The 16895-nt window shown below is 38.9% G+C and overlaps 1 protein-coding gene and 1 long non-coding RNA gene across 4 annotated transcripts in view; one reads left to right on the top strand and one right to left on the bottom strand.

The window, feature by feature from the left end:
• The window catches only part of LOC309349310, a 349787-nt gene that overhangs the window by 286875 nt on the left and 46017 nt on the right, over window positions 1-16895 (bottom strand). The window lies entirely within an intron of this gene.
• Window positions 1-16895, top strand: part of NETO1 (neuropilin and tolloid like 1) — a 102239-nt gene that overhangs the window by 66508 nt on the left and 18836 nt on the right. For 2 of the 3 annotated variants that reach the window (XR_014159827.1, XM_081875107.1), the window contains exon 7: window positions 9691-9919. Coding sequence is in view for 2 of the 3 variants with exons in the window: in XM_081875107.1 (XP_081731233.1) it covers window positions 9691-9919 (229 nt within the window). In the remaining variant the exon portion in view is untranslated. Of the gene's footprint in view, window positions 1-9690; window positions 9920-16895 lie in introns of those variants that run through there. The other variant, XM_081875108.1, reaches the window with a different exon arrangement.

The following is a 16895-nucleotide window of genomic DNA, read 5'->3' as shown; positions in this document are numbered from 1 at the left end:
GAGAAATGAGACTCAAACCAAGGACTTTCTGATTTGTAGGTAGCTCAGTTAATTGTGCTTGGTAGTGCTTGGTAAGGCTGGCCCATCCATGAGACCGGGGGGACAAGTGCCTCAGGTGACAGGATCCACAGGGGCAGCAGATGCCAATGAAGATATTTATTCTTACCTTGTTCCTGATGTAGATATTCACTCACTCCTTCTTCCCTAGCATAGGGAGCTGCCATTTATTTGGTGGTTCACCTCAAATAACAATATGCCCTGGTGCTGCGAAATTTGTCTGCGAGTGTGTTGTGGTAGATACGTATGCTTCAGAGTATCGAGCTATGTTGCAGACCAGACCACGTGTACCTCATCCTTTTGTGAACTTTTATTGTTATTGTTTTACAGCCAATGTGTACAGTTGCACAGCTAAATGTCCCACCACCTTATTTTAACTATTCAAAAGATTTATATTGTCTAGCACAAAGGACATGTGTCTACCATTTAAAAAGATTGTAGTAGATACTAGTGTGCTCGCCCTTGCAACAAGTCTAATCTCTGTATCTCACTTTGTCTGTCTCTACTACTCAGATCCATTTTGTATAATGTAATACTAAACACAAAACCCTCTTTTAAAATACGCAGTTCCACTTTTATCACAGGCTTTTCCACTTTCAAATCTCAAATCTGGAACATGTCTAGTTTGATATAAAAGGCAAAAAGAAAAAGGATTCTGGACTTTATTGATTTTTCAGTTCTGTCTCTGCCTTTATTTAATCAACTGGAACAATGGTAATAAATTTAAAAAGGTTAACCAAAAAATCCTATACATATCTACACAAAAGTAAGTTTCATATATTTTAATAGAGCCTACTCTATGCTAAGAGGCATGGGATTGCAGTCTCAGTCAAGAGGACTTACTTTTGAGGAGACTTGTATATGATTGCCCTGTAAGGCTGCAATCCTATGCATGTGTAGATAGGAATAAGTCACATTCTCCTTAATGGGTTTACTTTTAAGTAGACATGCATATGTCTGATAATGTGGAAGCTCAAATCAGTAACATTATTTGCTATCAGTCTTATATTTTATTGTAAGTTATAATTCTTATGTAGTCGTGTGGTGGCATACTATATGGGAATGGAGATTAATTAATCAGGTGTTGTGTTTTTGTTTATTTATTGTGACATTCGTATACCACCACATATCACAAAGTTCTCTAGGTGGCGCAAAATATATAGTTCTATGGTAGGCTAATTTTTAATATACTTTTTATTTTGCCTGATTGGAAATTTTCACCTGTAGATTGCAATGCAAATAGTTTTAATTGTGCTGGAAGAGGCGACACACACACACACACACACACACACACACACACACACTGGAATTCAACATTGAGCTATTGCAATCAGTCCATCTGCATTACAGCTTGCCAAATGGATCAATACTCCCTCCTTTCTCACAGTGTTCTGGGGCTTCTTCTCCCCCACCCAGCAAATTTAGGGAATGCAGTGGAGAGGAGGGGGGGAAGGCAACAATGCACAAGTGGAAGTCCTTTCACAGGGCTTCTGCTGACAAGGCTGAATAGGTAAACCTGCCCTGAATATCTATAATGCAATTGAGGGACTAGAAAACAGGATGCACCAAGGCCTGGGGGCCTTCTTTTGTTTATTTATCTGGAAATAATGAAAACAGAGCTAAAGCTTTTGTTGGAGCCATGCCATAGTACCATGGGTCGTTCCCCCCTACGCCCCCCATTGCTCATATAAAAATAGCTCCCCTCTTCTCTGCCTTCACGTAGAAGTAAAACTTTCTTTATTTTTGTACTAAATGCTTGTTAGTGTAGCCCAAGTTTCTCTGCCTGGCAGTCTGTACTTTATTAAATAAGCACTCGCTAGTGCATCTTCCTCAGTTAACTCCTTTGGGGATGAAGTGTAGGACTTTTTTTGTTGTTGTTGTCTCCACAATCAGGAGGAGATATTTCAGGGCAGAACTATACATTGTTCCTCCACTGTGTGTCTTCAAAGTCCTGTGGCAACAGCTGCTTCACAAAGGTGGCACTTTCCATCAGGTGAGCAACAGGCAGGAGGGAAAGCCCTCATCCAGAGTTTTTCTCTTTCAACTCTCTCCCAGCCACTTTCTCGTCCTGTGCTCCCTACTGGTGGTGGAGAGCTGGAGAGATAAACAGAGGATGAACAAAGAGTTAAGCACACTGCTCCCACCCACTGCAACTCCAATAGAATAGTGGGCTTCTGGTCCTTTTGCAAAGGAGAAGTTGCATCTAAGCCAGGCATAGGCAAACTCGGCCTCCAGATGTTTTGTGACTACAGCTCCCATGATCCCTAGCTAACAGGACCAGTGGTCAGGAATGATGGGAATTGTAGTCCCAAAACATCTGGAGAGCTGAGTTTGCCTATGCCTGATCTAAGCTTTGAAGAGAGGCATGTAGTTCTCCTCTCAGGCTCTGTCCTTGCTTTTTTAATATATTGCTCAGAATTATTGATATGTATAGCTGCACTTGCTCACAAATGACATTTTTCTTTTAAAAACACATACCACATAAACAAGAGGAAAAAGAGTGCACATACAGCAAACAAACGAAGAGAATTTCAGGTGCAACAAGGGCAATCCTTGCAGGTGATCCTAACAAGATAAAAGTGAACAAAATGCAAGTGAGGATTTCTGATTTGGACACATTCTCAGGATTTCATTGGTTGACACCTGATTAAAGTAACCTTGGCTATGTATGTCAACACAGCCCTGAAAGGCACATTATGCCATTATGCTACTTTAATTCTTCTTAACACTTGGGTTTTATTGGTAAAGAGACTCCAGGATCTACTGGCTGGCTTTTGTGGTCTCAAGCTTGCTGATGATGATAAGTTAATATGGGTAGATCTGATTCAGCTGCTATTTCCTCTATCACCTCATGGCAGATGGCTCATTCATGGAATGCACATTGCTAAGGTTTTGTAATGAGAAACAATATGTTGGCCATATCTAACCAGCAGTGCAGTGCACATTCCTGCAAACTTATCGGGGGAGCTGGAAGAACCTCCCTTATATAGGCAACTTTACTCTGGCTCCCAGTGCTAAATCAGTAAATTAAACGATCCATATCTTTTCCCACTTGCTCATGTTAAAGGTGTGCTGAGGACACACCTGACTGATCCATCTCATCCTGGCTCGACAACCATAGATCTGTAGATGTCATAAAGCCCCCAGGGCCTGAGAATAGCTCCTTTCTCAATATCTCTTCCAACCAGCTGGCAATGAGAGTAAGCCAGATAAACAACCCTTCACCATTAAGATGCTTCAGATAGTCTGATCAGGGCAGCTTAGCTTAAAATCCCCACCTGGCCACACCAATTCTGCTAGTTTTAATTAGGGACCGGAGAGAAAATTATTTGTCCTTCCTGGAATACTATGCAAACTAAAATGCAGCTTTTCCATTGAAAATCACACTTCTCTGAGTTTTGTGATGCGGTTCTTCTTCTTCAACAACATCATTCATATATATATATATATAATCAGGGGAAAGTATTGATAAAAATGCAGCAGGAGCAAGTCTCTCTACCGATAGTAAGTCTTCAGCATTAATCTCTGTTACTCGTTTCCCATTCTTGCCCTCTCCTAGTCAAATATAGATGGTCCGAATACAGACTAGATTAGCAGACAAGACTTCCAAGCCAGAAAACATGTGTCTGTTTGGCATATGTGAATTTTACCACCTCTCTTTTGGAATTTAAACACTGATTATTCCAATTAGACATGAAGCTATTTGTTTTTCAAAACTTTCAACTATTAAGTTCTTTGTGGGAAGATTTATAACCATATGAGTGGATATGTTTTTCTCAGCCCAAATGTAGTTTTCTGCTTTGGATGAAAGAATAGGATATTGGCTGAGTCTTCTGATGGTTTCTTGACCTGCCCAATCAATCTTGTTGTCAGAACAAACCTTCAGTGACTGATGAGGAAAGAGAATTCATCAAAAGTGATTCGCTATAAAGAAATTATGATCTTACTGTTACAGAAGTTATATGTTATTCACCCTTTGCGATGATTCTTTTCTCTTGATGTATGCAGTCAGGGCTTTTTATTGTGTTCATTTTTTAAAAAAACAAAAAAACTCCAATTCAGCCTACATTGCTTTTGTCATTATTATGATGAGACTATATCATAAACGTGACAAGACAATAATTTAAACCATAATGTGATCAGGGGCTATAAATTATATGTGCTGCAGCTGCAGTGATGCTTTATCACTTTTGTTGCTAATGGCACTGGCATTTAGCAGTGACATACCAAAGCTCAAGCAGTACCAGCATTCAGCTCCAGAACTTTTCATTTATTTTAGCCAAAACAACATGGAACTGATGGCTTGGCGAGAGGTTTTCAATGAAATTTTCAAGCAGAAGTATGAAAACATAATATGCGATGGTTGTTTCTTTCCCTTCTGTCACACAATTATGTTTTATAAGATAACACTTGCAATGCCAAATGCACAAATGCAGGCTTATAAAATAGTAGTGCTCTTTTTGAAGCAGAAGCACAAAATATTCGCTGTTGCAGCAACAGACGAACACAGCTTCTTCTCTGATTGTTTCAGCTTGGTTAACAGTAGGTAGTCTCAAGTGGCTGAATCCTGCCATGAATTACACAGTTCTGAATTAGGGCTTCTATCAAAAGAAAAAGCCTAGTGAGGGTGCAGATTCAGGGAGGAACTTTAGGTGGAGGGGAGAGTACATTTGCACTTTAACTTCTGGAAGTAACATGTAAGAGGAAACATCATGTTTTGATATCCTGTTGCAATAGGTTCTCTCTGTGAAATCACCACTTGGAATAATCAAGCGTGCCTCCAGAAGACCTGTTTATTGGGCTTTCGTAATCCTTCTTTGCTTGTGCAGAGGCTGTGTGACCCACTGAAATGGAACATAAAAAAATATAATTTTAATAATAATAAACCTGAGGTACTGATTGATTTAGATTATTTGCATGCCACCTTTCCACAGTTGGTTCTCCATTTCCAATTCTTCCAATCTTAAATCTAGTTCTCCACATTTATAAAGCTGTTTGCAACATAAAATAATAATAATAATCCTGAGAAAATTCTTCAGAATTTTAGTGTGAATTCCTCCTAATAAACAATTTTTGTTTGCAGTTTTGATTTTAAAGCAAATTATCCAAATACAATGTAGTGTAGTATGTTATTCCCACCAATATATTCCTTTTATGCCCATTCCTCCTAATTTACACATATTTTAAAGCATTGTTTAGTTGGAGACCCACATCACAAAGTTCAAAGTGTGAATTTTGAAGGATGGCTGTGTTTTAGCTCTCATATTGTTTCAGACAGTGCAAATTTGATAGATTCAGCTTCAAATTTGAATAAAACCTCCCACCCATTTTTAGTTCAAAGTGGGCTTATTATCAAAAACAAAACAAAAAACCAGTGGGAATTGTGGTGCGGGGTGGGAGAGTAGTTCACAACACACCAATAAATTCAAGTAAGACAAAAAACAAACAACCATAATTTAACCAGCAGAATAAATTAAATATTGTGAAAGAAACAATCTAAACATAATACATGAGTACAAACGAACAATACACGAGCAACTAAATCAACCTAGTACATGAGTACAAAAGTGTACAATTCACACATAGCTTTTTCATGTGTTCTTTTGGAGAGAGAGAGCGAAAAGGGAGGGAACAGGCCTATGGTTGAGCAAAAGACAGTAAATCTGACATGATACATAGGCTAGTCTGTCCACCCCTTTCAAGTTCTACATTTTTTTTAAAAAAATCATTATACCTGGGTGGGTGGGTGCGCGCGCACACATATGTATGCACACCTAGTGGAAGATAAGCAATTACTGTGGATTCTATGTGTTTGTCACAAATGCATGAAAAGGACAAATGATTAAAGTGGTTAGGATTTTCTCTACTGCACAAGCTTTATTAGAAAATAATCTATTTTTTGAAAGAAAATATTTTCAAATAATACTGCTTGAAATCTTGAGTCAATTGCACTTGATTAGTAATGTGTGATATGCAGAATAAATACTGCTCTATCTATTATAATGCTGTGGAGGCTAAAGAGCTTGTGGATTAAAGCAAAGTGTTCCATTTTTACAGAGCAACACAAGTAAGAGTTTGATCAGCTTATGCTGCTTTTCTAAAGCTAGCTAGATTGTTCAGGAGTAGGATTCCCTTAACACCAGTTTGTTTGCAACATAATCCTCTCTGTCATGCTTACTAGTGTTATCTCCAGCAGCCATGGGGTAAAAGCTTAGTCTAGCGACTTGAGACTAAGGTTGCAAGTCAGGAACTTTGGGTAATAAAACATACCTCATCTGTATAGCTGTGCTGTTATCTATCTATTGGTGACTTAATTTCGTACCCCCTAGGCTGAGATGAAACACACTTTGGGAATTGTCATTACAAAGCAAAGTTGGCCAAACATTAATGAAGATTTCAGATGAATATAGGAGGAAAAACAGGATGTACATCTGGGGTAGTGGCATGGCTATCAAATTAGGTACTAAACTGCTTTTAAAAAATAGTATAAAAGAAGTTGAAGACTGATGAGCAATGACCCCAATTAAGTAATCAATCTAACCAAAAGAAGAGTGTAAATTAGGGAGTGAAATTTATCATGATTGCTCCTTTTATGCATAGGCCTTCTGGCTCCTTGAAGAAGGGATATTGAGGGAGAGGCCTCCCTTTTTGGAAAGGGCAGACCCAAACATCTCTATGAAAATTCGGAAAGATTTTTGTCTGAATACCCTGGAAAACCTCTGCCAATCAATGCAGATCATACTGAGCTAGATGGATCAAAGGCCTTACTCTGTCTAGGTCAACTCCCTATGTTCCTATATTCCTATTTGCTTACCTTTCTCTTTCCCTGCTTATACACAGATCATCTCAGAGATGCATCAACATAAATGCAGTAGATTCCCCCACCCCTAAAATAGTTGCCACAGTTCAGTTACGGATAGGCTGAAGGTCAAGTGTCTTAAATTCTGCATCTGATAGTCACCAGTAGAAGACAAACTGGGCGTGGGCATAGTTTAGTTTAATTCAAATGACTTTGTGAGAAGGCAGTTTTCATCCTTTAGCTCTGTGCTACATAACATACTGCGCTGAAGTCAGCTGAAAAGACTCCAGCTCACTCTGCAGGGCCCAGTGTAGTGCGGCACAGGGAGTGTGTCAAGCTTAGACAAGAGAAAGAAAGTTCTGATTTCTGCATAGCTACTTGCAGTGGGGCTCTTGGACAAATCTCTACTCTGCTAGATCTAAGTAGGTAACTGTGGATGAAATTCCTTAGAGGATGCTGAGAGAAAAGGAAAAGTGAAAGTCTTTTTGCCTTTGGAACTCCTCTTCTGTCCTCTTCTCTCTCAACCCCCTCATCTTTCTCTTTTGCCTAGCACCTGCTTCAACATTTCCTTACACTGGTATCCTCTCTGAAATATGTGGAAGTCTCATACATTTCATTGGCACCTCCCTCTAAATAATCAGAATCAGACACAAGATATAAGACAGGCATAGGCAAACTTGGCCCTCCAGATGTTTTGGGACTACAACTCCAATCATCCCTAGCTAACAGGACCAGTGGTCAGGGATGATGGGAGTTGTAGTCCCAAAACATCTGGAGGGCCAAGTTTGCCTACGCCTGATCTATACTCCATAGAAACAAATGATCACATTATTTTCCTTTCCTTTCCTTTCCTTTCCTTTCCTTTCCTTTCCTTTCCTTTCCTTTCCTTTCCTTTCCTTTCCTTTCCTTTCCTTTCCTTTCCTTTCCTTCCCCTTCCTTTCCTTCCCCTTCCTTTCCTTCCCCTTCCTTTCCTTCCCCTTCCCCTTCCCCTTCCCCTTTCCCTTCCTTTTTCCTTTCCTTTCCTTTCCTTTCCTTTCCTTTCACAATTTACTGATTATTCTGTGCCAATTGGTTCCATGTACATTTACATTTTAAAAAAGCACACACCATACAGATGTGTAGATGTGTGATAACTCTGCCTAACAGTTAAAGCAAATTTGCTAAAACAATAATATATTGTTTTAAAACAATAATATATAGTTTATTTTACTATAAAATGATATAGCTGAATGCAGGAAATCTGATATTTAATTTGTACAAATTATGTACATTGTATGTAGGATTGTTTTATAAATTTATTTATTTACTTAAAGGTGTTTTTTTTTTTTTTTTAAGCTGGCTCTTCAACAACAACAAAAACATATCCAAAGCAGCATGACACAAACATAAAATGGACTGGTAGGGAGGAAGAAATAAGCAAACTCAGGTTCCAGTACTTTGTTACAAGTTCTTCTAATGAGATCTGGGATAGAAACAGTTCAAGGAGAGTAGATACAAAGTTTGCTTGTCTCTCAACTTCATAAGTGTAGCAGCCCTGCTGCCCTTCTCAATAGCCTTCTGCTGGAGCCTGACAGATTGCTTTGAAACTTGGCTTTAAAAATGGCAGAAGACAGTAAATTTTATTCAGATGCACCTGTTTGCATAACTCCTGCACTGGTTGTAAATTTTTGAATAAACTCAAGAGTTTTGGTTTTACCTTCAAGTCATTTACAGCTTGGGCCTGTGTCTCTGGAAGAATGTCTGTTCTTCCCACGTCAAACTGCTTATGTCAGGTCATCAAACAAGGTTGTATTCCACATGCCCCGCCTTCTGAGGTGAGGTGGGTGGAAACTGGAGAGAAGACATTTTTATTGTAGTGCCCTGTTTATGAAATTTCTCTTCTCTTTGCTATTTTTTGAAGCTAATCTTTAAAAAAATAAAAATTTTCCAACCAACACTTCTAAAGTTTTCAGTTTTGGAGCACAATCATCTCAATATCTATTCTAAAGTAAGTCCCATTGAATTAAATGGGATTTACTTCCAGGTAAGTGTATGTAAGATTGCAGCTTTAATTGTTTTAACCTGCTGCTTTTAAGTGCTCACCTGTTCAGTCTTATGGTTACTTTCTTGTTATTTCTGTTTTGATTTTCTTCTTCTGTGAACTGACTTGGAAACTGTTCATAATATATAAAATGTATGAAATAATTAAGTTATGTCTGTGGAACAGCTTTGATGTTTTACTACATCAGAAATTACAGAGATGTTAACAACAAGGTGCTTTTTTAACCCTTTAGAATCCACCCTGCTTGAGGAAATATGAAAGGAAAACCAATGTCTTATTTCCAAAGGATTCCTGGGTTCTCAAACATTAGATCTTATACTTTTCCCATGAATAAAGGGATGAAATTGCAATTGTATTCCTGGTTCTTTTTCTCAGAGTGCAAAAACCACAATTTTTTTAAAAGTACAGTAAAAAGCTTTTTAGCTTTCTGCTCCAGATTCAGTAATACAGAAAGCCTTCCATTTTGATTTTTGTTGTTGCCGTTATGGCTGATTCATACATGCAAGTAATTACTTGATGTGACAGTCAGCAGGTGATGCTCATGCATGTGCTAACCGTATGCATATTTAGAGGGAGAATAAATAGTCATCCCAATGGAAATTACTATTAAAAAAATATTGATTGGTTCCATTAATAATCCTGCACTTTCCCCAGAGCATAAACACAGCCAGTGTTTGATTACACACCAGTGGATTTGTGGATTTTTTTTTCTAAAGGGAAATAATGTTGCTGAAATGCCTCTTGTTCCAATGATGGTTTACACTGTCATATTCACTGTTTTTTTGTTTCGTAGATATATTTACGGTTCTTGGACTATGAAATGCAGAATTCTAATGAATGCAAAAGGAATTTTGTGGCTGTCTATGATGGAAGTAGCTCAGTGGAGGATTTAAAAGCTAAGTTTTGCAGCACTGTTGCTAATGATGTGATGCTGCGCACAGGTCTTGGAGTAATCCGCATGTGGGCAGATGAAGGCAGCCGAAGCAGCCGATTCCAGATGCTCTTCACATCTTTCCAAGAACGTAAGGCTTTATCAGGATGTCAAATGATTCAAGTCTTTTTTTTTTAAAAAAAACAACAACAACCTAATGGTGTTTCTTTCATACAGAGTGAGCACCAAAACATGAAATAACCAAGTAGGATTTTTAAAAAATATCCAATTCTCCACAGGTACAGTACCTGAACGTGAAAGGATCCCCCATATGGCATCAAGGAACCTGGATTTTCTACCCTTGATATACACACTTGGTGATACATGCATCAGGTCTTATGGCAAATGAGCATAGGTGTCAACGTTTGCCCCCTTTTTAAGGGAAATTCCCTTATTCCGAATAGGATTCCTCACAAGAAAAGGGAAAAGTTGACAGCTAAGCAAATGAGGAGCCCAGGCATACAACCCAAATCCCCATCCATAGTGCCTTTGCTTTGCTCTGAGTTTGCAGAATGGAAGGGGAAGACAGGATGGGGATATGAGCAATGGGTGCTATCCTGCCATTCTCCACACCTGCAATGATGTCCATGTTCAGGAGCCATAGGGGAAAGACACTGTGGGGATTACTCTGAAGTCACATTCCTCTGAACTGCACCCACTGGATGGGTTGGCTAAAATGAAGTATGGATTTCTAATGCTTATAGTGACCTTTGTAATTTTGAACATGCTATTAGGCTCCTCTCCTTATTTCCCCATATTATTTATATACTGAGGGTGGTATGCAGAGCTTGTGCAAGAAAAAAATTGCAAATATTGTAGAATTATAGTGATGTTAAGCATTATTTGTTGATATCCACACTGATACTCTTATCTTTTCCATAAACGAATCATGCTTCAGATAATGAAGTTGTAGTTTTGTTTTCATTGTTTAAAGCAAACAGATATTGGACGCATTTAAGTCTCCTGAAATCAGTCATCTTAAGTGCACTTAACACTGTAATGTCATCTCTTTCTAAAATCAGAAATACAAACTTCATAGACTATTTCAGAAGTAGCTGCCATGTTACAGAAGTAGGCCATGTTTTGTGGTTTATAGACATGCAGTATAATCTGGTTCATACCTATTCAGGAGTAAGCCATATGGAGTTCAGTGGGACTTGTTCCCAGGTAAGTGTATATAGCATTTCAGCCCATCTATAGCTCATAATTCTTAAATTAATAAAACTTAAATTTCATGTGCTTCAAGACTACTGAAGTCAGCTGGGCTGTACCAAATGTTATAGTGCAAGCATATATATGTCTGCTAGGAAGTAAATGTTAATTTTCAGTTATCTTACTCCTAGCCAGGTAAGTGTTTATAGGAGTGTAGCCTTATTGTGCAATCCTATATGCTTACGCAGAAGTACGTATGTCCTGCCAAGTTCAAATGGGCTTACTTCCAGGTAAATGAGTACAAAATTGTGCAGGGAGCTCCACTGAACTCAATGGGACTTACTTCAAAGTAAACATTCACAGGATTCACTGTTAATCAACTTCTTCAAGCTAACCTAATTGTGGATCAACTTAACATAAAATAAAATCTCATTTCCCCAACATCCCTGGGTAACGTTTCAAAGAATTTGATAATTAAAATCTGGGATGAATGTAAGCTGCTCCCAGAGCAAAGCAGGAAGAGCAATTGGAAGAAAAAAATTCCTTCTATACCATCTGATTCACTTAAAGAGACTATTTTAAGACTAGTGGGATCTAAGGCGGAGTTAGGCTGTAAAATTTCCATAATGCATTGGTTCATGCAATAGCCCTGAATAAGGTTGAAATGCATTTCAATTTATTTTATTGAATAATTTCAAGTTATGTTTGTAATTGTTTATATTTGTGATATAAAATAATTTCACAGTGCCAGATTTATATTCTTTAAATTTGCATTATCTGGGTATGTAGGTCCTAGTTGGTAATTAGCTTGTCTCTGTTGGGACTTATTTACTTTTTGCTCAGGTTAGGCCAAGAGAAAGTGAGTGGCCCAAGGTCATCCAGTGAGTTTTGTGCCAGTAGAGATTCAGTGCTAGTGCAATTTATATAGATAGTTACAATTAAAGCAAAATATTATGTTTAATAGAATAGAATACCTTTATTGTCAATGTACAACCTGTGTACAATGAAATTAACCAAGCCTCCCTCCTTCCCCAAACACTCAATCTCATTGCACTCTGTGTGCTTGTTGCACAACACACCAACCCCGAAAGTCAGTTGCACTATATTATTTTCCGTTCAGCAGCCTAACAGCCCACAGGTAGCAACTGTTTTTTAGCCTGTTGGTACGACTGATTATACTTCTATATCTCCTGCCTGAAGGTAGAAGATTAAAGAGGTGCTGGCCGGGGTGTGAATCGTTCCTGAGAATTTTTCTTGCTCTCGTAAGGCAACGACCCCTTGAGATGTCATCCAGCAGGCTCAGGGGACAGCTCATGATATCATGTGCTGTGTTCACCACCCTCTGTAAAGACTTTCTGTCTGTGGCTGTCAAGCCAATGTACCACCCTGTGATACAATATGAGAGGACACTTTCTATTGTGGACAGGTAGAAGGAGGTCATCAATTGTTGTTTAATATTGTTCTTTCGCAAGACCCTGAGGAAATGGAGTCTCTGCTGGGCCTTCTAACTGCCTGAGTTATATTGTTTTTCCAAGTGAGGTCTTCACTAAGGTAAACTCCAAGGAATTTAAAGGAAGAGACTCTCTCCACACAACCCCCTCCTGATATACAATGGGGCTAGTTCCCCTCTCTTCCTTCAAAAGTCCAAACCCATATCCTTTGTCTTGCTAATATTTAAGTGCAAGTTATTCTTTAAACACCGTGTAGATACTTTTTGAACCTTCTCCTGTACGCTGATTCATCTCCACCTGTAATTAGACCCATTATGGTAGTATCATCTGCAAACCTAATAACTACAGTGGATTGATCAGATGAAATACAGTCATATGTATACAACAAGTACAGGTAGGGACTCAGCACACATCCCTGATTGGTGCCAGTGCTGTGCTTCAGGGAGGTGGATGTAACAGGCCCAATCCTAACTTTCTGTGTCCGATCCCTCAGAAAGTCTTTAATCCATTCGCAGATGGTAGAAGAAAGGTCTAGTTCCATCAGCTTTTTGATAAGAATGTCCGGAAGGATGGTATTAAAAGCCAAGCTATAATCAATAAACAGCATTCTAACATAATTCTCTCCAGATGACTCGCTGCAAGGTGAAAGGCTGTAGCTATGGCATCATCTGTTGACCTATTTTTCCTATGGGCGAACTGATGTTTATCAAAATCTGGAGGAAAACATTTCCTAAGGTTTTGAAGGACCAATCTCTTGAAGCATTTCATTGCAACAGGTCTGTGGTCCTTTAGGCAGTTAGTTGCTGTTTTCTTTGGCTGCTTTCAAACATGATGGAACACAAGCCGTTTGCAGAGAGATGTTAAAAATCCTTGTCAGAACCCCTGCTAGTTGATCGGCACAGTTTTTTACCGCTATCCCCAGCACCCCATCTGGACCAGCAGCTTTACTGGGATTCACCACCCTCAATGCAGCTTTCACTTGATGGTCATATAGAATAAGGGGCTGAGAGTTTGTAGACTGGCAGGCAGGCGCTATGATGCCTGATCTTTTTACCTCATAGTGGGCTAAGAAAATGTTCAGCTCCTCTGCCAACAAATCATCAACCTTAACCGTGTTCCTCATATTGCCCTTGTAGTTGGTTAGATACTGCAGTCCCTGCCACACTTGTTTCGTGTTGTTATCAGCTAGGCAATTCTCCACCTTAAACTGGCCAGATTCTAACTGTTTTTATAACTGGCTGAATTCTTCTCCTAAGGGGGATATACTTCAGACATAAAAAAGTGAAGAATGGTCAGATGAACCTAAGTGGGGGAGGAAATTTGCCCTATATGCCTGCTTCAGGTTGGAATACACATGATCTAAAATATTCTTTCCTCTAGTGGGGAAATTCACATACTGTTCAAACTTAGGAAAAACTGTCTTCAGGCAGGGAAAGAGTTGCCATGTCTGGAATGAAGCAATTCAACTTTAAATAATTAGTGTAAATGAGACTGAAAGGATGCAGTCATTGAGCAAAAGATATTGACCCAGTTGTGAACAGATAATATGATTTGGTTCCTTGGGAAGGGGAGTCCCATGCAAATTGATGTTAGTATTTTGAATCAATATTTATCCAACTGAGGGTTCTCTGAATGAGAAGTGGTAGTCCCAAGGTGCAAATACCAGCAAACTGACTAGCATGAAGCCTACCTATGTTTAAATAAATGCATAATCATTTGACATGAAATCTTCTCTGGCATTTTGTATGTGACTGAGAGCAAGTCTCTGAAGATACCTGTTTTAGAGCATCATATTCACTAGATTTGGACTGGATATTTATTTATTTTTGAATCTGATGCATCCTGTTGCACAGGAATTGTGTTTCTTCCTGTTCTTGTATGGTGCAGATTGAAAAGTAATTTAAGCTGCTATTCATAAATCAAGCTGGCTTCAGAAATAATACTCTGTATTACTCTGACGCCATTGCTGTTTGTTTATTTCTGTGTTTGAAGCAATCCTGAATATCCAGAATCTGATTCATTTAAATCAAAGGCATCATATTCTGTTACCTTAGAAACAACCCTGACGGCATTGGGGGATTCAGTACTTATGAAAAACTGAAGCGTAAGCACACGGTCACCAGTTCATGCTTGGGATGTAAGTGAGAATATTTTTACAGGGCTTTCAATTTCAAAAAAAGAGCACAGGAATCTTCTTGTTTTCTGCTCTTGAGAGATCCTCTAAGGGATTGTTCCCACCTCACTGTATGTTTTGAAACAAATAACATTTTCTTTATATAAATACTTGTCACCATGTATTATGTATTATTTTGCTGGTTACTAGTCCAGTAGGCACATGCTCTTTTCAGGGCATATGACCATCTTAGCAAAGGTTTACAAGTCACTTGTATTATGGAGCCATATTGTTACCTGCTTGGCTGTGCTTTGTGATAAACCCACAGCATTCAGTTTCCTCAGACCACAGTGAAATCTGTATGTGTATTTTGGCAGATCTGGTCTGAAGGACTTAATGACACCATTAGTTGTTTCTGTGTCAGTTGTACTGAATATTAATTGCAAATGATGTGTGCTAGAAAATAAAGCAGATGACTGATATGCCACCAGGGAGGCTTGCTGTATTAATGAGAGCAAAAGTGTGGGAATTTCTGCTTCCGTAGGCACACCATTCTTCAGGGGACTTCAGGGGAGAAAGAGAGAGAGAAGGTTTGGACCATTCAGAGCAACAGTAGTGGCAGATGGCACTTCACTGTTCTATCAATTGTCTTCATTAACTGTTGCAGTTTGATAGAGCTCAGATAGACGCAGAGGGAGCAGGATGGCAGGGGAAGGCTGTCTTAGCTGCTATTTCAAAACACATTTAACACTCTTTATTTTAGTAACACCCCAAAACTGTAGTTACATCTGGAGAAATAAGCCCCAGGTACTCTTTAACGCTGTGCAACATTTGTTATCCAAATGGCCTGAAGAACTGTTTACCAAAAGTTGAATCGGGACTCAAAAATACTCACTAAAGTGTTGCTAGCAGCAGGGTTTGTTTGTGGGTGGGATGCCATGCGAGGAGAAGGGATAAAAACGCTCCAGTCACAGTAGCTCCCTTAGGAGTATGACTGGTGCTGATATTGTTATCATTTTGACACCAAGTTAAAATCTGTTTTCCTGTGCATTCAAAGGGCTTTTAAGTTGGTGATAGTTTAGCTCATGGTGCTGCTTTAACTGCCTTTATTTGTCTTTGATTATTTGTTTAATAGCTGGTCATCATATGATGCTTATCTCATGCTCTGAACTCCACTCTGGTGTCTGTAGAAATGTAGGGTTGGCTATAAATATTTCAAGGGGAAAAAAAGGGGGGGGAGCTTAAAACCTAAAGGATACATGTCAGCCCAGATGGTTTTAGAATTCATATCCTTCTGTCTGAATGGACATCTGTGTCTATGGATGAATGCCTGTATTTTTGAACTGCTGTTGACATTTGTGAATGGTAATGGTAAAAAGGAATATCTGCTTTGATAAGTGTCTGCAAATGAGTGTTAAAGGACAAAATGGTTTTGTAATTGGGCCAGAGCCCCATCACCAGTCCTTATTTTCACAAGTATAATCAGCTATATCCAGTGTTTTTTTATGCGGGTACGCGGGGGTACGCATACCCCTAAACATTTTGTGAATCTAAGTTTGGCCTCATTGAGGGGCAGTATTTCAATATGAGTAGGAAAATGAGAGTACCCCTGAACATTTCTTTTTTAGAAAAAAAGCACTGGCTATATAAAATCTGGCTCCAACCAAGAGCACCCTTTAACACAATACATAAAAATGTAAAGATAGCTATGATGAGGCATAAGAAACATTCCAAAATCCAAAGGAGGGCAGTATCTTTATTAGGCCAACCAGAATGTCACAAAATAGGGTACAAGCTTACAAGTTCTCTTAAATTCTCCATCAGGCTGGGTGGTAAACAAAGCAAGAGGAGGAAGCGGGGTATATGGACTATTGGTAAAATCATGGGTCTGCATGTTGTGCAAATAATAACACAGTCTGCAAACTGCAAAATTGTTTATCTTGTGGTGAAATGCATGGATTCCATGTGTGTTTGGAAAGAGACTTAGAATTATTGAATCATAGAATTGTAGAGTTGGAAGGGGACCCAGAAGACCATCTAGTTCAGTGTGAATTCTCCTTTCATACATTATAAAGGAAGCATTGCAAGAGGATGCACAGTTCACTCATATAGCTCCTGTTGAGGATACTACGTAACATCAGTTTCTGTCCCCAGTTTTAATGTTCCAAGCACTATCTAATCCATTTAACTAAACTTACCATTTCCATGCACTTAGGAAGTTCTACATGTGAAAAACTTTGATGCATTATTTGAAACATTTGTTCCCACTACCTGAAATCAAAACCTATGGTAAAAGGTAAAAAGGTAAAGGACCCCTGGATGGTTAAGTCCAGTCAAAGGCAACTATGGGG

The sequence above is a fragment of the Podarcis erhardii genome, assembly GCF_964252035.2.
Source record: "Podarcis erhardii genome assembly, chromosome: 8".
Lineage (NCBI taxonomy): Eukaryota > Metazoa > Chordata > Lepidosauria > Squamata > Lacertidae > Podarcis > Podarcis erhardii.
The sequence above is the reverse complement of the archived record's forward strand: the minus strand, read 5'-3'. Positions and strand labels throughout refer to the sequence as shown.